Source organism: Tympanuchus pallidicinctus, unplaced genomic scaffold, assembly GCF_026119805.1.
Source record: "Tympanuchus pallidicinctus isolate F22 unplaced genomic scaffold, pur_lepc_1.0 scaffold11, whole genome shotgun sequence".
In the NCBI taxonomy this organism is placed as follows: domain Eukaryota; kingdom Metazoa; phylum Chordata; class Aves; order Galliformes; family Phasianidae; genus Tympanuchus; species Tympanuchus pallidicinctus.
Window position 1 is genome coordinate 3,161,523 of NW_026294627.1, and position 24,686 is coordinate 3,186,208.

General features: G+C 36.3%; 1 protein-coding gene across 1 annotated transcript; it reads right to left on the reverse strand.

Moving 5' to 3' along the window:
• Positions 1–23,419: 23,419 nt before the first annotated feature.
• Positions 23,420–24,355, reverse strand: LOC128074411 (taste receptor type 2 member 40-like). Its single transcript, XM_052670229.1, has one exon. It carries the CDS (start codon positions 24,353–24,355, stop codon positions 23,420–23,422), a length of 936 nt encoding a protein of 311 aa, XP_052526189.1.
• Between the last annotated feature and the right edge of the window lie 331 nt (positions 24,356–24,686).

Consider the following 24,686-nt stretch of genomic DNA (forward strand, 5'->3'; position numbering starts at 1 on the left):
TGAGTAATATGTTCCATACACGGTTTGGAACAGATATAGATTGCTTACCTTCTCTTTCTGCGTGGTGACATACTGATTAATAGCACCATGAGAACTAGATCCTCATGATCAATTAATCATCTGTCATAATTGTTCAGTGGTTAAATAATTATTAATTTGAGGGCTTGTGATAGCGAAAGTTGACTGTTGGAAAGGAGATCATGTTCTCTTTGCTTCACTGGGGACTTACCTCTATAAACCTCACAGAAGCAGATGCTTGTCAAGGCATTTTATCCTTCTGTAATTTAGATTCTAATAATTCATTTCAGAACTATATATATATATAATTTAGAAATATATCAAAGTATTCATTAGATGTTGGTTGTCAAAGGAAATTGGTAATGAGAAAGCAATGTCCTCCTTAGGAACAGTGATGGTTTTAAGACAGCCCCAACCAATCCCATCTCTGCTACATCCTATATTAGGATTTGTGAGTAAAGTTATTTATCTGAATTGACTCAATGAATGTCTTTTTTGCCCCTAAGGTCTATTATTTAATCTATCACTACACTTTTTTTTTTTTGTTTTCTGTTAAAGAAAGTGCTAAGTACATCTGTTGACATGAACAAATACACAACAGAAGTCTGTGGTGACATTTTAAATGAAATCATGATTACACTGTTGCATGAGTGACAATACTGACAAAGGAACTATGGAGATCTTTGAACTACTCAAGTCTACTTGAGTAGGCATATATTAGCATAAGGTTAGGTTCCTGACGGTGCAGTTGTTTCCATTCTTGAATGAGAGCCCTCAGCTCTCAAGATCTTGGAAGCATTAATGAATGCTGCTACAGAACCAAGGAGTTCTGTTCTGAATACCTAACAGATTGTTATTCTTTGTAGACCATCATTGTGCATGATGAGATGATGAAAATTGGTGAATAGCTGCTTTATGAAAAATGAGTAACACTGTTGTTAAACTACCCTTTCAAGTGACAATGGTCGATTTTGTATTTAATGATAACACCTGATCATGAAAGCAATATCAAAAACAAATAATTATTTTGTGTTGCCTCTTGCATATTTGACTGTTCTTAATGACCAGTTTGAGGACTACATGTATGCAGATGCAAAGCTTTACCAAAAATAACTCAGCATGATTAATGGACTTTTACGAAAGCAGCTAATGATGTGCCTTCATAAAAGGTTACCTCTCAGGAACTGTAGGTCTAGCTAACTAAGGTTTTTTGTTTTGTTTTGTTTTCATATTTAGATGGCATTTCTACTGCCACACATTACTACAGAATGGATTTGCCTGCAAAGCATGAAACAATAGCTTAAACTCCACTTCAATTTGGGCAATTACAGACATGTTCAGACAAGTCTCTACATTTTATTACAGTAATATCCTTTTTTTCCCCCTCAAATTTTCACCTATCTTTTCTCCCACTTGTTTTCACCTATAAGTTTACAGATGTTGGTACATTATACTGAAACTGTAAAAGTGAATCAATAAGTAATGTTGCATTCATTGAGGCTAGAGAAGCTGTCAGAATGAAATTCTATTGATCTGCATAATTTACAGAAGGAAGGAGAAAGGAAAGGAGAAATGCTCTTTTTTTTTTTTTTTTTTTTTTTTTTTACCATTTCTGAACAAAATATTTATTTTGGGTGATTTGACCTCTTTATTATATGCCACTTTCCTTCAACATATAGGGTGATATAGGTTCACTATTCAGAAGCATGCAGAGGTATGAAGCATCTTTGTATTTTTCATCTACAGATCTTCAGTTCTTGTCCTTTTTCCTCAGTTAAATGAATGCTTATAGATAAAAGCACAATGCCAGATAAATTTCACCTCTTATATCTATTTTCCAATATATATAAACTGACTGATTTGGTTGATGCTGATTGTAAATTATATTGATTCTTTAGACTGAACATTTTCCTGGGAATTAGTTTATTTTTCCTGGAAAATCAGGGCACTATTTATTACAGATTTTTTGGTTATCCTTTCATACCAAATTGATTTTAAGTGACATGGAAATGTGTGGTATTCTGAGGCCCTGTAATATAGAAATAATAAAGTCTACCTGAACTCAGACGCACTATTTTGGTATAAAAATCCTATTTGTATTTCTCATAATGGACTATCAGATCGCATGAAAACTATTTTGTGTCTCTTCTTGTGGCAGATAAATTTTATAAACATTTTTATGAATAACATAAGTGTCCTCAGAGCACAATCTTCACAGTCAACAAGAATATCATTTCAAGGTTTGATTTTGATAAAATCCTTTTAAGTAATCTCAGCCAATAGATGGGATGTATTTATTTATTTATTTATTTATTTGTGATACTTAGGAACTGTTCAAGTTCACTTGTTTCGGGCAATTTGTCCATCAGTATGAATGTTCACACTTCACCTTATTAGCATCTGGTGGTCTCAATTATTACTTATTCTTATAGCTAAAGCTTTTTCTCATATGTATACAAAGATATCAAATATTTCTCATTTCTTAACATCTGAACTCAACTCACATTCTGTGTACAGGGTAAGATTTGTACTGACAATTAGTATCTTTCAATAGACTAACAAATTTCACAAGAGACACTATGTGTTGGATACATCAACCATATGGTAACCACCACAACATTGAGTTGCAGAAGTTTGCAATGATTCAGTAAAATGTACTATGAGAACGTGTATCTTCAGTTTTCAGTGTGATCAGAGCAGAATTCTCAAAGTTAATTTTCTCAGGAAAATTTGTTACTATCGTAATTTACAGTGTTTGAGATTTCTGCAGATCTTCTTGCCGATAAAAGCATTTTTGACAGAAATCCAGCATAATCACTATAAACAAGGTTCAATAGTACATTTAAAAACAGTTCAAACTGCTATTTACCCAGCATTAACAAATGCCCAGGTGGTTTGAATCCCCTTTGCATTACCAAATCAATGCAACAAGTGACAGAAGATAAAGGGGAAAATGAAAGGCATTTCTGCAGAAGTGAAAGAGCACAGAAGACTTAATTATGTTCCAACAGGAGTAAGTGGACATAGCTAGACAGCTTTATTCTGCAATGTCACAGCTTTGCAGCACTGTCAGGACTAACTGTGCATTTTATCTTCAGGCATTTTTTAAGCCTCTGTGGAAATGAACTGTAGCATTTAAATACTCTTACTAAAGATCTTCATGAATAAAGAGATGAGTGCAGATACAAACGCAGTCTTATAATCTCTTTTTTGAAATTAGTTGGCTTGAAGATTCCATGTTTAAATATATGATTCCAAACCACTTGAATAGGTATTGACCAGATTCTTCAGAATCTCATCTTTCACAGATCTATAGGCACCTTCTATTTAAACCCATGCAAAAATACAATGTTTTTTACAGGTCAGATTTTGACATTCCTTTTTGAATAACTTTTATGATTGATTATAAACATCAGATTATTAAAACAAAACAAAACAAAACAACAAAAAAAAAACCACAAAAACATTGTATTATCAAAGCTCAGTAAAATCAGAAAAAGTCCACAGGCATGAATTACCATTTTACTGCAAAAACTAAATTATATTATATTATAAAGTTATTTTCTGAAAACTCACATTTGTTTCTTTTCATTCAATAATGCCTGTACTCTGATTTTTCTCAAACATTTTATAAAAAAACAGGTATTCTTGGATGATATAACAATGACCATTGTTATATGTGTGTGTTAAATGTTATATGTGTGTGTTAAAACCCACATTCTAATCTTCTCCTAGTACTTTTGTCTGACAATATTCAGTATTTTGCACTGTTGTTTATAAAGAGATGCTCCTGACAACCTGGACTACCTCAGGGAGAAACCACATAATAAAAACCTTTCAGTCTTCACTATAAACAAAATTTGTATAATAACAGATGAGCTATATAATCACTTTTAATCAATTAATCGTGATTATCACCTCCTCAAGTCAATCAGCTAGAAGTCAGTTTTAACATTCCAAAAATAATAATGAATGAACTGATAACAAAATAAAGAAGTATAGCAGGTTCTAGCTGGGGTTTACACAAAAGGCTGTCAAGCTGTCAGAATCTATCAAATTTATGATTCCAATAAAGAAAGAGCATTTGTAGATAGCTTTATAAGGGGTTAGCTCATTTCATAAGGATTGGATTCAACACAGCAGTTCTGATGCATGCATCCATGCTTCAGTTAGGTGCATATGAATCTTTATTATAACTTATTTTACTAGTGCAGTCCATTAAATGATTCCATCTAGATTAAAAGTTGCGTTCAAACTTGGGTTTGCATTAGGTTTAGCTGGATAAAATTCAGTCAAGATAGATACAGATAAGTATAGGTATATTCATGGCTGGAAAGGAAACAGATAAAGATCATATTGTCACGGAACTAAGGACTGTGACTACCACTTGGAAAACAAAAGGATAACACAAAGACCATGATCGGTGAATATTTTTTCCCTCCTTTTCTTTTTCCTTAAGAAAATGCCGAATTTACAGTCCCATAAATATTTTATTCTACTTAAAAATAGTTTTGCCAAGTATCTAAAAGTCTAGATTTTACTTCACAAAGATTTTTGTCACATAGCAAGTACAAAGATGTAACCTTACAGATAATGTGTTCATCCTTGAATTATTGACTGTGATTATTTTAAGATTGGTACTGAAAGTACAATGTGTTTGTCATTGTTATCGTTAATCATGTGTTTACTAGGAAGAGACAATTAATTAACTTGGCTGCTGCCCCAAAAATAATTGAGCTGAAGAGATAGCTCTTTGTGGAGTGAAGGTGATCAACTTGTAATTGACATTATTAAATATTTTCTTCAGTGTCTGTGACACAATTAGTTTTCTTATGAGTCTTTAATAATGGAACATATTGAAAACCATTGTCAATTGTGCGGATGCCAGCTAGGAGGAACAGGGTGATCACGGAGTCAAGGAGTGACTGAAATTGAAGGCATCTCTGGAGACTATTTGGTCCAACAAATTGCTTAAACAAGAGCTAGATCAGATATCCCAGGACATCATCTAGTCAGGTTTTCATTATCTCCAGGGTAGGAGACTTCACAGTCTCTCTGGTAGACCCTTACACATAAATCAAATTTCTTCATTTTTTTTGCCTATTATTTCTTCTCCTGTCACTAACAAAAGTGACAGAAGTCAGGTGCCATCTTCTCTACTCCAGTAAGTATTTATACACATTCATAGGTTTTTTCTCAAGCCTTCTCCTCTCCAGGCTGAACAGTACCGTCTCAGCTTCTCTTCATATGAAAGATGTTCCAGTCCCCCATTTTTATCATCCTTCTGTGGATTTGTTCCAGTGTCTAAGCCTCATGTACAGGGAAGAACAGAAAGAGAAACAGTGCTTGAGTTGTGTCTCATCAAGACTGAACAAAGGGACAGGGCTGTGGTCCATTCTCTCTTTCATCATCTTGTACTGATGATAGGGGTTGCTGTGACCCAGGTGCAGATCTTGCACTTGGATTTGTTGAACTTTATGATGTTCTCTTGGGACCAGTGCTCGAGCCTGTCTAGGTCTCTCTTGATGGCATCCAGTCAGGCATGTCATCCACAGTGTACAGTTTGGTGCCATTTATAAACTTGCTGAGGATGCACTTGATCCCATTGTTGATGTCAATGACGAAGAGCTTGCAGAGCACTGGTCACAGCACTGATCTGTGGGGGACATCACTTGTCACTGATTTTCATGCAGACATTGAGCCACTGACCACCACTCTCTGGATACAATCTTATAACCAGTTCCTGGTCCATATAACAGTCCTCAAATCCATATCTTTCCAATTTGGAGAGAGGAATGTTGTGAGGGAACATTTCTAAAGCCTTACAGAAGTCCACAGAGATGGCGTCAGTGGCTCCTTCCTTTCTTTCTTGAAAGCCACCTGGTTGATAAGGCAGGACCTTGCCTTGGTGAATCCATGCTGGTTATTCCTTATTTCCTCCCTCTCCTCCATGTGCTTTATCACAGATTCCCGGAGGATCGGTTCCATGATCTTCCCTGGCACAGAAGTACTTTCCTAGGTTGCCATTTCTACTCTTCTTAAAAAAGGTTTTGACATTGCTTTTTTTTTCATGTCACTTTGGACTTCACCTGACTTCCAAGATGTTTCAAATATCATGAAAAGTGGCTTGGTGGCTACTTTAGCAATTTCTTCAGGACTGTAGGCTGCATCTCACTGGGACCCATAGACATTTTCAGGTGATAGTGAACCTGATCTTCAGTTACACAGAGAGAAACAATGCTACCCCAGTTCTCGCCTTCCAGCTTCTACTAGTTTTGTGTCAGAGCAAACTTTCTGAGGATGCATTGCCTCTCATTGCCTAGATAGTGATTTGAGGTAAAAATTGGTAAAAGTTGAGAGTGTAATTTTCAAGGACAGGTAGTTAATGAGAAATAATGGTTTCCTTTGTTTCTTCTACTCATTTACAATTGCAAAGGCGAAAAATATGGTCATACTAACCAGTAAGTGAAAGTTTACAGATTGACAGAACAACAAGTTTAGGAAAAGGCAGATGTAACTGAGGACAAACCAAGAAAGATGTTTGTCATAGCTACTGGTCTCATTGAGATTTTGATAATCATCTTCCAGAAAAAAATGTGAAAAGATCTAACAAGTATAGACCTTGTTGAGAATCTGAGTATAAATAAAAAGATTGTTTTGTTTAATTTAGAAAATAAACAGAAAATTGGAGATACAATTCCTCTTCACAGATATATCAGTGGGCTAACAAGCATAGACCTTGTTGGGAATCTTTTGAGTATAACTAAAAAGTGGTTTTATTGGCAGGCAAGTTTAGGACCTTTTTAAATATTTATGTTACAGAATTACAGAATGGCCAGGGTTGGAAGGGACCACAAGGATCATAAATCTCCAACCCCCATATATATGATATAGATATGTATCCTACATATATATACATAGGACAGGTTTAAACGTTCCTTTTACAATCAGTGGAGATCAAGAATATACTATATATACTGTTAACTAGGGGCTAGATGTCTGTTTGGGGTGAACAGAATTATTTTCTAAGGTTTGTTTGATGTGTTGACTAGATCTCTATAACTCACAGTTTGACACCCATATGTCTGTGTCTTCATCAGAGCTTGAATTCCACCCAAATTTTCTCATAAAGAATCTAAATTCATGGACATTGCAACAAGAACCTAGGAAGACCAGCAGATTTAAATGAATGTTGCTTAACCTTCAAGACCTTCAAGACTGTTAGGATTTCTGAGAGAAGTTAGGTATATCTTGATGGAAGGACAGTTTGAAACTACTGAGCTCATACATGAGTACTTTCCCAACATAATCGCCTTAGACAGATTTTGGATATCAGACATTATTCTTTCAGTACTGGGAATGAACAAGTGGAAGAAGAACTCTCCTGAGGGCGTGAAGTGGGTGGGTTCACAAACTATATTCTCTCTTGGTCTGCTAGCAGTGGTTGACCTAATGAAAATTCTTCACTTATGGATTATGTGAGAGAATTCCTGACAGTTTCAAACTATATTCTACTCCATATTATCAAGTAATCTAACTTTTTTATTTGCTCTCGTGTCATTATCCACATGTCAATATTTCAATTCCAAACTCCCTTTTGCAGTGAACTCACTCGTTCTTTCTGAGCTGAATCCTGGATGAGATTTTAAAAACTGTTATCCCAAAGACCACACATAATAGATAGTATGAATGAGACCTCATCCTATCTAGATTTATCAGACCCCCCAAAAAAATGTCAGCAGGTTTTATAAGATCAAATGTACCTAACATAATACAAAATATATCCTTGGCATCATGCCAGCCTGCAACACAACCTTCACTTTAGTTCAGGTACTCACAGACATGAACATGAGCAAAAGGGGAGAACCAAGCAAAGAGCTCTTTAGAGTGAGCATAACCGTCCTGCTTTATAAGAGTGTGTCATTGAGGGCTGTCAACCCAAGCTACTCCCCACTTTGCTTATACCACCAATACTTCATAGAGGGGGTGAAAACAAGAAACATCTATTTTAGTTAGAACAGCAGGTATTGAGACTCCATAACACTTTTTTTTTTTTTTTTTCATTACTCTTTAGTAATGTGCAGCAAAATCTAAGTCTAAAACCTTGACATAGCCCATGATGAACAATGAGGCACGTGTCATTTTGTGGACTATTCTCAGGGCAGAGTTACCTGACTTTTAATCAGGTCAAGACAGACTTATACTAAACTATAATGTCATTTCTATTTTGTTCTTATTCCCATGATAGTTACTCTGTTTGATAATGCAGTTTCAGAGCATTATCATATAGGTAGATTTCATATTGAATTAGCAAACTGTATAACAACAGGATAAGAAAAGTAATGTAAGCTAGACAAATCTTACAATAAGCTTCTAATCTTTTCACTATAAAATACTGAAAAACCCTTTTCAGTACAATCAGACAGTATGAAAAGCTTTGCTCTAGTGTTAAGAATAGATCACCACAACTATTAAGTGCTGTTTAGAAGGGCATGTATATTTTGCCTTGCAGAAAAAAAAAAAGTCAACGGCAGTTACATGTCTTGTAATTCTGATTCCTTGGAAATATGTACAGAATTATATAGGCAAATATAGTGTATTTCTCTGTTCACATTGTCTGCATTAGCTTGACACTTTGGATCCATAACAATTAATAGCAAACCTATGAACTTAGAGAGCAGATGGCAGCACTGCTTGCTCCAGATCAGAACCACACACTTGACTGCCTTTGTCAAATTAACAGCCAGTACACGCTTTATGTCAGCTATACGTTGGCTGAAAGACAGCAGGAAGTATCTGATCTGGTAAGAAGCTTCATGGTGCAAATTATTACTGTGTCCAGTTTTGTGCACCTCACTGCAAGAAAGACATTGAGGCCCTGGAATGTGTTCAAAGGAGGGCAACATAGCTGTTGAGGGGTCTAGAACACAGGCCATATGAGGAGAGGCTGAAGGAGCTGGGAATGTTCAGCCTGGAGAAGGGGAGACCTCATTGCTCTCTATAACTTCCTGAAGGGAGGTTGTAGTGAGCTGGGGGTTGGCCTCTTCTCTCATGTCATTAGTGATAGGACCAGGGGGAATGGTTTCAAGCTATGGCAGGGGAGATTCAGGCTGGACATGAGGAAGTATTACTTTTCAGCAAGGGTGGTCAGGCACTGGAATGGATGCCCAGGGAGGTGGTGGAATCACTGACCCTGGGGGTGTTCAAGGAAAGGCTGGATGTTGTGTTGAGGGACATGGTTTAGTAGGAGCTATTGGGAATAGGTGAACGGTTGGACTGGATGATCTTTTAGGTCTTTTCCAACCTTGGTGATTCTATGATTCTATCCTGCAGGTATTTTTTTAAGAAAGAGACTGAGTTTGATTCAGAGCTGCGCTGTATATTGCATGCAGGGCTGCTTTTAAGTGTGTGCTAATGCCTGATCTGCATTGTCCAGTGAGAAAGTAAAGCACTTGCCTGTCCTGATCTGACACTTAAAGATGCTTTCTCTAACTTAAATAATTAGTTAAGTCATCTGCAATTCTTAGAGTTCTTGCTCAAAATTCATAAAGACAAGAAAATAGCTAGAAATTGAAAGAAGATGCCCTGTGTGTTTTCTCTCTCTCCACAGAAACTAAATCCATTGAAATGTGAAACATGGAGGTATGAGAATCAAGTCATCTTATAAATTAAACCAATCAGGGAAAAGTTCATTCTCCTTCCTTTGTACAGTAAATAAGATACATCAAATCATCGTAAGCTTTTTCATAATCTAAATGCAGACAATTATGTTCTGTCATTTTATTTAATCAATTACTAATTAATTTTACAACCACATCTGCACATTTCATCATTCCCAGTATCTCTGAATAAAACTCCTATGAAAGTATGAAGTTTTTTCACTTGTAGATGTGAACACTTCCAAAGGAGGGGTACTTAAATAGGTGTTGAAAGTAGCAATTTATTAGTTATTTTATTAGATTAATTACAAAATTATTCATTTATCATAGTACTCACTGAAGACTTCTGAACACCAGATATCTCCAAGAATTTGTTTATGTTTATGTTTCTTTTCTGATTCAGAGAGATGACTGTCATCTCTGGTGTACAGTTTAGCAAAAGTCTGTCAGGCTGAGGTCAATGGGATGAAGTTCAGCAAGATCAAGTGCCGGGTCCTGCAATCTGATAATAAAAATCCTGGTCAACACTGCAGGCTTGGGGCAGAGTTGCTGGAAAGATGCAAGGAAACGGATCTGGGGCTGTTGAATCTACTAAGTACATTTTTTATTGTGTTTCTTCCTGGGACACAGATCATATTGTTCAAAAACAGAAAAGGAAATAAATGTATGTTGATGTAGATGTAGAGATAAATATAGAAGTTGGCTGTAGGACAAACATAGCAAAAAACACAAAGAAGAAAAAAAAAAAAAAAAAAAAAATGCATACAAAAGAAACACCAATAACTATTTGGTATGCATCAGAAAAAGGAAAAAGAAGAACATGATAATTTCATAAGTAGCTGCTTGTTCATCAATAACGCAACTGCAACTTGTTTTGTAATTCATCCACCACCATCTGCTCTTCTGTTCTTTCATCTTTGAAAGTTTCTGCCCAGTGCTGCCATATATCCCTAGGTGCTGATAACATGACTACGATGTATTATGCTTCACACCGACTTTCCAGACAAATCAAGCAGAGGGAAGAACACTGCACTGGCTTGCTGGGCCTATACAAATTAATAAATATTAACCTGAGATCAAAGAACCCAATAATATATGCTTTTTTTCTCTCTCAGTGCTATTCTAAAGACTATATTCAAAGCTAGAGAACTTCTATATCTACGCTTTACAAAAATCTTTGCCTTGAAGTATTCTTTTTTTCGACTGCCAAGATATCATGAGACGTGAATTTGCATACAGATAGCCATTAAAAAAAGCATTGTATTTGACTCTAAAACATAAAAAGCCTGTAACAAAGGCTAAATAAAACTCAGTGCCTTAACCACATGGTCATTGTACCTCTCTGAGAAGCAATGGTCTCTTTTTCAAATCATAAGTGCCGCCACTAATTCCATGGCATCAGTAGCTGCTGTGAGCAAAGTAACACGCCTTAAATCAGCTGAACCCTAAAGTAAGTATATGTCTCATCCTCGATGAACAATCTAATGGTTTAAACTTGAGTCTAAAAGATAGCAAGTTCCAGCCTACTGTTTGAGTCTGCCCCTTGGAAATCATGAGTTTGCACTGGAGGCTGGGGCCCTTCTGAACCTCAGTTACAAGGTTTATCTGTACACTATGGAAAGTAAAGCTATTATCTAGAAACTCAAGTATGAATGGTGGAATAGGAAATATAATAACCTAGATCTAAATTGAGGTTTGGTCAAATATCACAACTTCCTCTCTTCTCCTGTGTTTGCATATGTGATGCATGCATTGCATGAAGGAAAAATAACAATAATAAAAAATAATCCTTACTCTAGAATATAGACTTTTAATCTTGGATATTCTTGGTTTTTTGTTTGTTTGTTTGTTAACAATTTTCAGTTTCAGCCTGAATGACAAACAGGAATTCAGGACTTCTATCAGAAGATACTAATTAGATACTTTATTCTCTGTTTTGTTTGATATTTGTTTTCACAGAAGTTTTGGAGAAGAAAAAGCTTCGGGGAGACCTCATTGCAGCCTTCCAGTACTTGAAGGGAGTGTGTAAACAGGAAGGAGAATGGCTGCTTAAGAGGGTGGATAGTGATAGGACAAGGGGAAATGGTTTTAAACGGAGACAGGGGAGGTTTAGGTTAGATATTAGGAGGATGTTTTTCACACAGAGGGTGGTGACACACTGGAACAGATTGTCCAAGGAGGCTGTGGATGCCCCAATCCTGGAGGCATTCAAGGCCAGACTGGATGTGACTCTGGGCAGCCTTTTCAACCCAGGCCATTCTATGATTCTATGATTGTATGATAAGTCTATGAAAGAAGTTTTAGGACAAGGGTTTCAAACTAAAAGAGAGGAGATTTAGATTGGATTAAATAAAAAAGTTTCTTATGATAAGTGTAGTGAAGCACTGCAACAAGTTGCCATGTAGAGGTAGTGGATGCCCCATGTGAGGAGACAGTCAAGGTCAGGCTGGACAGAGCTCTGAGCACTTAATCTAACTGTAGGTGTCCCTGTTCATTGCAGGGGAGCTGAACCACATAACCTTTAAAAGTCCTTTCCAAATTGAATGATTCTATGATTCTAGTCAATATTTCACTTAGACTCACTACTTTGGATCTCAAATTTTAGCCTGCTCCAGATTTTCCAGGGGCCTTCTATTTCCCAAGATATCTCACTTAACTTTTGCATTTGCAACGAAAGACAAAATTTCCTTTTAAATCACTTCTGCAGTTTTAGTTACTAATAATTGCATAGTATCAGAAATGTAGATCTTTCTATATTCCCAAGTATTAATGCTCATCAAATTTTATTTATCCCTGGTACATTGGTTTGTTTTTTTTTTTTTTTTTTTTTTTAAGTTTGTACTAAACACCCATATTTCTTTACAAGCTTATGGAAAATTCTAACTTGTCCAACCTGCCTTAAGATCTGTGAGATCTCAACTTTCTTTATAAGTAATAACCTGTGTGCATTAACATCAGTATAATCAAAACAAGTCTTTTCAGAAATACCAGGAATTACTGGATTAAAAAAGAAAAAGTTGTCAGTTGAAGATTTTTTGTGCCCTTTGTTCGTCTCAGACTGACCATCGTAACCTGTATAAACTTATTTCTGCAATACTACTCATAACTTCACTAAAATAGATAATATATAAGTATATGGATAGATTATGTTGTATTAATGTATGAAAAGAATGTACTTATATTGCTCTCTGGGACAGAAGTTAGCAAAATGCAAAACAGATTATATAACTTTATAAGATACTAATTCATGTTTAGTTTGACTGTGGAAAACAAAAAATTATTTCTCAGAGTTTGAGAGGTGTAGTAGTGAGTGAAGTCCCCATCAGTCTATGTATAACAACAGATTGGTCTGTTCTGCGTAGAGAAGAATTTAATTAAGAAACACCTGAATCAAAAATGCAACCTTGTGCTGAGTTCTAGCATAGTTTAAATGATTTCAGAAGATACTGAATCACAGAATGGCCAGGGTTGGAAGGGAGCCAAAGGATCATGAATCTCCCACTCCCTCCCCACATGCAGGGCCACCAACCTCCACATTTAATACTGGACCAGGCTGCACAGGGCCCCATCCAACCTGGTCTTGAACACCTCCAGGGATGGATGGGGCATCCAGCCTCTCTGGGCAGCTGTTCCAGCACCTCACCACTCTCTCTGTAAAGAACTTGACATCCAAACAGACATCCAGACAGCCTGACATCCAACCTAAATCTCCCCTCCCTCAACTTAAAACCATTTCTCCTTGTCCTGAGTTATGAACCCTTTCAAAGAGTTGACCCCCCTCCTGTTTATAGGCTCCCTTTATGTACTGAAAGGCTGCAATGAGGTCACCCCACAGCCTTCTTTTCTCCAGGCTGAACAAGCCCAGCTTCCTCAGCCTTTCTTCATAGGGGAGGTGCTCCAGCCCCCTGATCATCTTTATGTCCCTCTTCTGGACCCTCTCCAATAGCTCTCTGTCTTTCTTGTACTGGGGGCTCCACATTTGGACTCAGTGCTTCAGATGGGGCCTCACAAAAGCAGAGTAGAGGGGGACAATCACATCCCTGTCTCTGCTGGCCACCCCTCTTTTGATGGAGCCCAAATGATACTTTATTCATTACAGCATTCTTTATTCCAAGGTGTTAATTGCACCTGCAGATTAAAATTAATGCATTCTTTGTAGTCTAATTTTTTGTATCTTCACCTCCTCAGTACTGCATATTGAACTTCTCTCTACTAGTTTAAAGGTCTCTACTAGTTTAAAAACATAATTCAAGAGACAGGGGGACCAAAAATTTACCTCCACTAACGTTAGGTACCATTATTCCACAGTGTTTTTTGTTTTTCTCTCAGTTTTCATGTCTTTCTTTGGACTTACAAAACTTCACAGAGAGGAAAGAGCTGATTAAGAGAAATTGCCCAAACATTTTGCTTTTTTTTTTTAAATTGAATTTTATTTTCTATCATTTTATTTTGCATTCATGAAAAAGAAAAAAGGGGTATGAAAAAATAACAGCACATCTAACTCAATGTATACACCTATACTGTAGATACATACTATAGGGTTTATTTCTTTCATTCTTTGTTTAAGCTGCCTTACAGAAAAAAAAATATATTCAAAAGCTTTCTTCTCAAGATTCTTTGAGGATTTTGCTGAAAGGTTAGAAAATCAATTGTTTATATAGCAACTTCATTTCAAATATGGACTGAAGCACACACTCCACAATAAATCTGCTTTTATGAGATGCAAAGAAAAGAAATGATAAAATATTCTGCATTTATATAAATAATTCTATGCACTCTTTTCAAACAAAATAGACAAAAATCCTTTTATTACCACAGGACAATAAAATACTGATATTGCTGGTAAATTCTCAGAGCTCCTATAGAAGAGATCTAAACTAAGAAAAATTTAAGATATGACTCCCTCTTGCCCTATTTCATAGAAGCATAGGATCTTTTGAGTTGTGAGGAACTTAGAAAGGTCACCTGGCCCAACTCCCTTGCAATGAACAGAGATGCCTACAGCTAGATCTGGTGCTCAAAGCCCCATCCATCCTGACCTTGAATATCTTCAGACATGGGGCTTCCCCCACCTCTTTGGATAACCTATGCCAGTGCCTCACCATCCATAATGTAAAAAACTTCTTCCTTATATCCAATCTAAATCTTCCCTTTTTTTCTATCCTATCACCACAGACTATGCTAAATAGTCTATCTCCTTTCTTTTTATAGCCCCCCTTTAGATACTGAAAGGCTGATCTCAGGTCTCTCCAGAGTCTCCTCTTCTCCAGGCTGAACATCCTCAATTTACTTTGCTTTTTCACTGAAGCTACTTATTCTTGAGAGGATCAGAGCTAATTTAATTTCTTTTAAATTTAGTCTTAAGAGAAGTTATTCCGTAGCAACATTTGCTGAATAATGTATAATTATGAAAGCTTCTCAAGAAGCTCTGTGCTCTTCTCAAGAAGCTCATGCACCATGTTTGAAACTGTATATGCATACACTGTAAGAAGCTGAAGTACTAGATGCAATTCATAGACAAATCAAAGAAACCAATCAGTTATCAAGCCACATACAACAAGGTGTATTGTCACAACAACATTATTTCAGTGCCAAATACAATTTTCTAAAATAAAATCATGGAAATATGTGTATGTGTGATTATGCCACTTTGGCTGTTAACTGAAAGTAATGAGTTATCATACTACAAAACAAGTGAGGGAAAAGTATATTGTGTCAGCTAATTAACAGCTAACATTTTTACATGAGATTTAGATTTAACTCTTGAAAACCCAAGGTTTTCAGCCCACTCTGCTGACAACTTAAAAAATACAGGATTATATTTCGTTAATGCCTCAGGTAAGACTGAGGAAAATATATTGCATATTCAGTAGATTCAAATTGTTTGTATTTTCTTTCAGTTACTTCTGCCAAGTATGTGGAATATCAGAAGATGATCGGACCTGAAGTATTTTCTGCTATTAGTGTTAACACTAATATATAATATATTCCTTTCAGATTTTACGTCTCAAAATAAGGAAGGCACTGAACAAAAATCTTTCCAGAATAAGATGGCTTGTAAGAAGATATGTGACACTGAATTAATGACTCATTTTAGACCAATTAAAAGCTGAGTACTGAGTATTCAAACAAAATGCAGATTATTTCCAAAGACAATGCAAGCAATCTTGGTGATATAGCTGTTGCAGTGAATAATAGAAATAACTTCTCAACAAGAAAGCAAGAATAATGCAAAGGAAGGAAGAAGACAAGAATTTTACTGATGTGTAAGTACACATGTGTCCTAGAATTGCAGAAGTCAAAGGCTTTCTCTCTCCTCTAGTAAGTTTGAGAATAGAGCCATTTACCAGAACGGATGACTCCAAAACGCAATGATGAAAGGCAGTAAAATTCTAATGGCATTCAGCAGGGTGAAACAGAGAGCTGAAAAGTCTCAGCATCTGCCACCCTGAAGTCTGTGAGATGATTGATTATATTAGTACAAAAGTAAAAGCTAAAATAAGCTGAAGTTTAAGGAAAAGACAGAGGATGATATCAATGCTCCCAGACATAACCCAAACATCATCTAAGGGTTCTGAGTATGCTCAAAACAGCAGCTGACAGCTGGAAATGTGCACACAGGTCAAGATGTTCAAGCAGAGTCGACTAAAGACTACTAAGAGTCTTGTCCCTTAACTTGGTATTGCAAACAGGTTTTACTCCGCAGTAAACAAGAAAGGCAGTGCAACTTGGAAAACTTCTAGAAGGTCAATCTGAGATTTTGACCTTTTCACACTGATTGTGGAATGCAAAACAAGTCACCTCTGTGCCAATGAGATGCAGCTGGCAGAAGGATTTGAAGGAAGAAGAAATTGTAAAAGATATCTACATGTTCATTACATTTCCAAAATGTTGAATTTGCTTTTGGGAGAATGTGATTCGGAGATGACTTTTGGAACAAGTGCATGCTGACTATAATATGTTCCAGGAGGCGAAGATCCCAAGATCTTAGCTTTTTAAATCTACAGGGAATTTGTGTAAAGAGATATATCCCATAATCCCTTGCAGGGGATAATTCTGGAAGAATTCAGTTCCTCTTTCTTGAGTAAAAGCTATGACACAAGAATAATGCAGCAGGTCAAGTGAATGCTTTTTTGAAAAAAAAAGAACAAATATTTGAAGCTTTAGTGCAAACAGTGTAGAAATCAAAGACAGTTCTTAATTGTTTCTACAGAATTTAGCTTACTGCCTGATTATTTAACAGAAAGAGTAATCATAGATTCATAGAATCATAGAATCACCAAGGTTTGAAAAGACCCACAGGATCACCCAGACCAACCATCCATGCATTACCAATAGTTCTCACTAAACCATGTCCCTCAACACAACGTCCAACCATTCCTTGAACACCTCCAGGGTCGGTGACTCCACCACCTCCCTGGGCAGCACAATCCAGTGCTTGATCCCTCATTCAGAAAAGTAGTATTTCCTAAAATCTAGCCTGAATCTCCCCTGGCACAGCTTGAAGCCATTCCCTCTAGTTCTATCACCAGTTACATGAGAGAATTGGCTGACCCCCAGCTCACTACAACCTCCCTTCAGGTAGTTATAGAGAGTAATAGGTCTCTCCTGAGCCTCCTCTTCTCCAGACTGAACAATCCCTGCTCCTTCAGCCTCTCCTCATATGGCCTGTGCTCCAGACTCCTCACCAGCTTTGTTGCCCTTCTTTGAACACGTTCCAGGGCCTCAATGTCTTTCTTGCAGTGAGGGGCCCAAAACTGGACACAGTACTCGAGGTGCGGCCTCGTACAGGGGAACAATCACTGCCCTGTTCCTGCTGGCAACTGATGCAAGCCAGGAAGCCTTGGCCACCCAGGCACATTGCTGGCTCATGTGCAGCCGAGCATCAATCAATACCCGCAGGTCCATTTACACTCTCTTTCAGCCACTCCACCCCAAGCCTGTAGCGTTGCCTGGGGTTGTTGGATCCTGCCAAAGTGCAGGACCTGGCATTTGGTCTTGTTGAACCTCATCCTATTGGCTTCAGCCCAGCTATCCAGCTGTCCAGGTCCCTCTGTAGGGCCTCACTACCCCCAGGCAGATCAACACTTCCAGACAACTTGGTGTCATCCACAAACTTACTGAGGGTGCACTCAGAGCCCTCATCCAGGTCATCATTAATATATTAAATAGGACAGGCCCCAGCACCGACCACTGGGGAACAGCACTCGTGACCAGTCACCAGCTGGATTTAGCTCCATTCACCACCACTCTCTGGGCCTGGCCCTCCAGCCAGATCCTTACTGAGACAAGAGTGCACCTGTCCAAGCCATGAGCTGCCAGCTTCTGCAGAGGAATACTGTGGGAGATGTTGTCAAAGTAGAAGTCTAGGTAGACTACATCAACAACCTTTCCCTCATCCCCCAGATGGGTCATAGAAGGATCAGAGAAGGAGATCAGGTTGGTATGCTGCTCTAAATCCCAAATAGTTCAGATTTCTGGAGTAAGCTCCTGGCATTCTTTGTCCACTGAAAGTCAAATTAAATGTATAAAACGTATTAGGGGCTTGAACTTCTGTTGGTTGAATACCTACATAAAGATTCATAATGAATATCTTATAATCTATCCAAAAGTATTAAGAAATAGCTATTCACAATAGTTATACTTCTTTCCTGGAGAGATCCAGAAGTTCACCAGGAAAAAAAAAAAAAGATGGTTTTCTGCAGTTCTGATGGCGAGATTTAATTATGATGTTGTTTCTTTCAAAGATTTATTTATATAAATCTTTTATTTTATATACATATATATTTCTATATTTATTTATAGAAATTCCTCCTACTTTTCTGATGCTGTTTCTCAGAATTTAAAATCATTTTAACCTTAAACATACATATTCCAGATGCAGTGTTTGAATAATGACCTCCATGTTGCTGTTTATGTACATAAACAGTCGCATTTTATTTCCTCTCTTCACTTCTCCGGATAGTCATCTCTACTGTGGGAGGGAAACAAACAGTGTAAACACAGAAAAGAAAAGAAAAATGAGGGACTAACAAGGATAAGGTTAGGAACTAAAGAATTTAAAGAGAATGAAAAGAAGAATAATTTCAAAGGAGACGAGGAGAAGTGAGAAAGGAACTAGAAAAGCAGATATCTCTAAAAGAAAAATGGACCAGAATATGAGGTAAGAGAAAAAAATAACAAGGGGAAATGTAGAAAAGGACAACAAAACAGGACTAACTGTAGCAGACTTTGAAAAGGGAACTTCAAACATCCCAAGGTCTCAGCAGGTGGGTTTTTTTTTCCCCACACTTTCATAAAGAAAGGAAGAAATTTACTTACATGTTGTCAGAAAAGAAAAAGCATAAATATCTCAAAAATAACAAGCTGTCTTGGATTGTGTGGTAATTATAATAAATTTGGGAATGAACTCAGCTTTATTTCACCAATAGACATCTGCAATAATAAAAGCAACAGCAGTAAACCAAGTATGATTTTAAGAGGAAGAGCTAATAAAGAATTATGATAAACAAAGTGTGAAATATTTTTGTTTCATTGTTTGATTTCTTGGAATAAATAGGAGAGACTCCAAAGGTAAGAGAAAAATAAAAGAAGATAAGAAGTTAGGAAAAACTGAATGAAAATATGGCACTGAGAAGGAAAAGAAAGGGTAGAAAAGGATAGAGGATACAAGTTTAATCACTTACCAGAACGTTTTTTAATTTATGAATTCACTCATTCATCTTAATCTCATCACAATATCATATCTGAATGCCTAAAGGCCAGAAATGGTTTAATTTCACCTCTCCTCCCTGAAAGGCAACTAAGAGATGATGATATAAATTCATTATTCCTGTTCAGTAGTTCTCTCTGCTTTTAATGTGATAGCATAACAAAGCATCTGATCCGCAGTGAGGCATTGCTGATGCAGTTCCCAATTTAACAAAATCCATTTTGATATTTCTGCCTTAGAAAGTATGTGGGAAGGCCCTTGGGTTTACCTGTACTGCACGAGGATATCAGATAAAGTAAATGACATTTGGGTATTTTCCCTTCTTAGCGTTTTTAAAAGCCCTCGGAAATCACACCGTGGTGGTAAAAGCATTCTGACTTGTGCTGAGAAAATACTGTCCCTGTCTTTTTGTACACAGACTGAGTACTAAAGAACAGGCATGGACTCTTAAGATGAAGATATGCAAAATTTTAGGAATGAGGCAACCCCCTCTGACCTGGAATAATTATAAATCTTTGACTTCCTAAGTGCCTAAATTATTTACCATCTAACCTTCTCTGTATTTGATATTTCTTATGATCACTTAGATCAATATAAAATTCTTTGTAGTCATTGCAAAGGCAGAGATATAATGAAAATGAAATGAAAATTATGAACCATTCAGCTAAAAGATGTTATTACCTTGCAGATATACTAGCTAATAGTTTTTGCACTCAAGGAGAGCAGTCAAGTCAAAAACAGCTGCACATTCTGAAAACGATTTGAGGATTTTGTGTGTGTGTGCTTGTTTCTTCATTTTTAATGTTTGTTTGTTTTGTTTTGTTTCATTTACTTTAATTTTTTTTTTACTATAAACTTTAAGATATGTTTACCTGAATGTTTTGTCTGTCAGTTCAACAGATGCATTATTTATACAACTAACTAAGCTTCAATGACCTTCCATACAGATATCCTCAAACAAGAAACAAACAGGATAAGGAGTATTGAAGGGAAGAGGAATTATCTTTAAGCATTTCATAACGCTGAAGAAACTGTCCTTGTGATATTAACGAAAAGAAAGCTAAAAGAAATTTGTGATAAGGAAGAAAACAAACAGGGATGGAAGTAATCCCAGTTTATAATCCTTTTATAAACTTTTTCAGAAGGTAGAACTTTTCCCTAGTCCTTGTGTGAGAGTGGGAAGTTATATTTCAAGAAAAAAACTTGTACATCACAGTCATTGATTCTATTTAACTTTTTAGATTAAACAAAATTGATCAGAAAAAAAGTTATTGTCCTGACACTGTCAGATGGAAGTAAGGTGAAAGTCTTAATGACCACTTTTAGTAAATTGGCAATGGAAAAAATTAGAGATTTAGTGGTTTTTTTTTTACACACCTCTGTTCTGGGATCCCTGGAGATGGCTGATGAGTGTATCTCTACAGGCACTAAAGAAATATATATTGGATGAGAGAGCACTTGGTTTTCATGCAGTCATTAGGAACTAATTACTTTTTTAATCTTCGTTACAATGATCTTGGTGATGCCTACATTTTGTAACTTGCAAAATTAAAGAAGTGTACTAGTGAACTAAGTCTTATTTTCAATTTATAAATGCATTTGCTACACAAAGAAATCTCAACAAAAGTGTTTTGGTTTTTTTTTATTTTGTTGTTATGAGGCTTTTTTTTTAAGTTTTGTTTGGTTTGGGTTTTGATTATATATTTGTAAAAGCTCTAAAATAGTCATTACATTGTCATCAAATAAACATTGGCTAGACTTCTTTGCTTTCAGGTGTGAACTAGTTATAAATACAAGCCTGCTACAAATAGTGTAATATTTTCTCATAAAGCAATAATCATAAGTCTTTTTTTTAAAAATGTAGAGAAAGAAGATGGTTAAATCTGAAGAGAATACAGATAATTATTTTAGAAAGTGAAAGGTTAAAATCAAAATATTATGAAAAGATCAGAATATAAGTGAGAAATGGCAACTATTGTGGAAGAAAACATGAAAATAAATTGAAACTTGGGGAAAAGATGGAAAGGACAAAACTGATATTTTATTTACTCTTTAATTCACCTAAAATTCTAATTTCAGCATCGATCTATCCCACTCTATTTTGTATATAACAAAACTTTCGTCAATACAACATATGGACATCAAGTGCTTGACTTCTGTCCTGTCCCCTGGAAGCATTGATGGATATTTTATTAATCATCACTTTTGCCTCATGTCTCTTCATCCTGAAGGTGAGGAGACAGTGACAAAGCTGAGCAGAGGGTTTTGTTTTCATTCTCAGTTCTAATCCCTTTGTCTTTAGAACGTCACCATAGAAATGAGTTTGGAGACCCCTACAGGGAAACAAATTGTACAGAAAAATGAATTTTACCAGGACATCCTGATCACATTAATAAATAAATAGATAACATCTCCTTTATTTCAGGGGGCTTTTTTTTTATTATTTTTTTATTTTTTTTTCTGTGTGGCTTTTCTATGCATGAATGGTGCTTGAATTTTATGATATACTGTACTACATTTCCAAACATTATTTTGATGGTTTTTGTTGTTGTTGTTTTTCTGAGTGAGAGGGTGGTCTGACACCGGAGCAGGTTCTCCAGAGCAGTGGTTATGACAACAAGCTTCCCAAGTTTAAGGACCATCTGGGCAGTGCTTTCAGATGTGGGGTTTAGTTTTGGATAATCTTGGAAGGAGATAGCATATGAAGTCCATGATTCTTTTGGATCCCTTCCAGTAAATCTAAAATTCAATGAGTTCTATGGGTTTAATCATCCACCTTCCCACTAAGCATGTTTTAGTCTTCTGTTTACACATGCCTCCTATTGGTAATAACATATGTTCTTGGTAAACAATATTTAAAATGTCAGTTTAAAATGTTATATTCACCATTTACCTGGAGATTTTAAACAGTGATTTCACCCCAAGACAAAGTGAATCACCCTCTTCATTAGTTTGTAGATTGGACTGAAACTCTCACCATAGTGATTTGTAATCTAGCATTATCTCAATTCCTGCAGAGAGGATATGCATCTTAAAAATACTACAGCTGAGCAGAGAACCTCAGAAGAATCACCTAACACGTTATTGGATAAAACATAACAGGATTTGCTGAAGTATATATTTCATCAGCCAGAAGTGAAACTCATAGAAACACAAGGTACTAGAAGAAAAGAGCCTTAGAAAAAACTCACACCTATCCAAAGCAATAGCAAATTGTGTGACATATCTGTGATCAAAACAGTCAATTCAACAAGATTTTCTGCATTGGGCAGATAGGTTTACATAAGTACAACCATATACATTGTAATCAACAATTCACTAAAGTACTTAAAAAATGAAAACAAACCAATATAAAATAGACTTTGAACAAAAGCATCAGTTTTAAGGAGAGACTTAACCATAAAGTTGCTGTAAGTTATTTTGGAAACTTGACACAAATAAACCTGATTCAGAATATAATTACAATTACACTGATGGTCTGTACATTTCTGTCTTAGTTTCCCTCCAGATTATCTTTTAATTAGTTTTGCATATGTGGAAGCATATTTGTTCATATGTCACACTAGCTACGTCTTGTATAGCACAGTATCATCCAATTTTAAGCTTCTCATGTGGAAATTCCTTTAGCTGAGAACCAATCTTTGAGTGTTCTGTAAATTTTTACTTCTGTTTCAGTCCTATTTTCTTTCATTTGAATGTATCACGAGTCTGGAAGTCTTGAACTGAGAATTTGAAATCATGTCTTGTACTTGATTTGCTAGTTCAGTGCATTGTTTTCTTTCAGTTTATTCTTCTTATTCCTCTTTATTAAATTGAATTGTGAGACAGCAATATTCGTACAGAAAAAAATAAAAAGATAAAAAGGCACGTTATTTCAGATGTTATGAAATGTTAGGGAGGTTAAGAAGCAGCAGTCCCTTGACGATTAACATATTTGACCAAGAACAAATGAGGTGAAACAATAAGTGCATAAGATCTTGACTCTGTGTCTGTAACTTGAGCATGCTTCTCCTGAGCTGTAGTACAGGGCTTAGAGTTTCACATTTTCCAAATGACACATAAAATGTTGGCAAAGCATCCTGAATGCCAGTTTCAGCTTTGAATTAACTATGATCAGGATAATAGAGTGTATTGAAGGATATGCTCCAGTTACAACTAAAGATACCGCAACCTTTACAAAATCTTTGCTTTGAGAAGTTGACAAAGTCAAAAGAATTTGAGCTACAAAACTGGAAATGTATAGGATTAGGAAAGAAATAATGGATTTGATGGCAATTAGGTGAACATCTATCAAAGGATCCCTGAAGCTGTCTACATAGCATTGCATTTTCTTGGTGTGTTTCCACAGAGAATCAATTAATAGGCCTGAAGTTATTATAGATAGTACCAGAGGAAAAAAGCAACCTGTAAAGTAAAGAAGAAGCAGGTACAAATGTGAACTATCCCAGCCACTGATATGTGCTGTGCTATTGTCTCCACAGTTCCCCGTTGACCTGCAGAGGTAGGTGTTGGGTGTAATCCATAATAAGGGAAATGAAGTTATAGAAGAGATTAACAGTGATCCTAGAAGCAGCCATGGGATCATTGCAGTTATTCTGAGCTTGATTTGTAGCAACAGCCATTGTGTGACATTGATTATTTTAACACAGTAGAGGACATAGAGCCAAGTACTGAACCACAGACTGGCATGGTTTACAAACATCCATATAGCACCAAAAGTTTTGTACACAGAAGCCAACTTAAACACATCTGTAAAGTAGAGACTGTGAATGTACATCATTACGGTCACCTGCAAAATAAATCTTGATGTGCTCAGGAAGATGAGGATCATATCAGCTGCAGATATTCTTTTGCTTTTGATCCAGTTAATGCTATTAACAGCAGTAATAAATCCATTTCCCATAAATCCAACAACAACTTCAATAGCAACAATGCACATTGAAACGATGAGAACTGGTGGTAACATCTTGTTGCTCTGGTCGCTTCTGCCTGTTTAACTTGTGGAGCTGTGTAAGAAGATGGGCAGACCGCACAGTATATGACTAGCTCCCAGACTGCTCACTTTATATCTAAGAAGAAAAATGCATCTGCAAAAAATGATTGCTGGGATTGTTCCTGAGTTTGCAAATTAGAGAAGGACTTAGCAATTAATTCTAACCTTTCACATACAAAAGATTTGCCTACATTTTTCATTAGGGATATGAGGTAGTCAGCTGTATTAACCTTCCAATTTTTATCCTATTATATTCCTACCTAGCATGACAGAAGGCTCTATGGCTCTGTGGTTTAACTGTACC

Bases quoted from the DNA above. Each gene is read 5' to 3' on its own strand.
- LOC128074411 (XM_052670229.1), bottom strand. From the start codon at position 24,355: ATGTTACCACCAGTTCTCATCGTTTCAATGTGCATTGTTGCTATTGAA.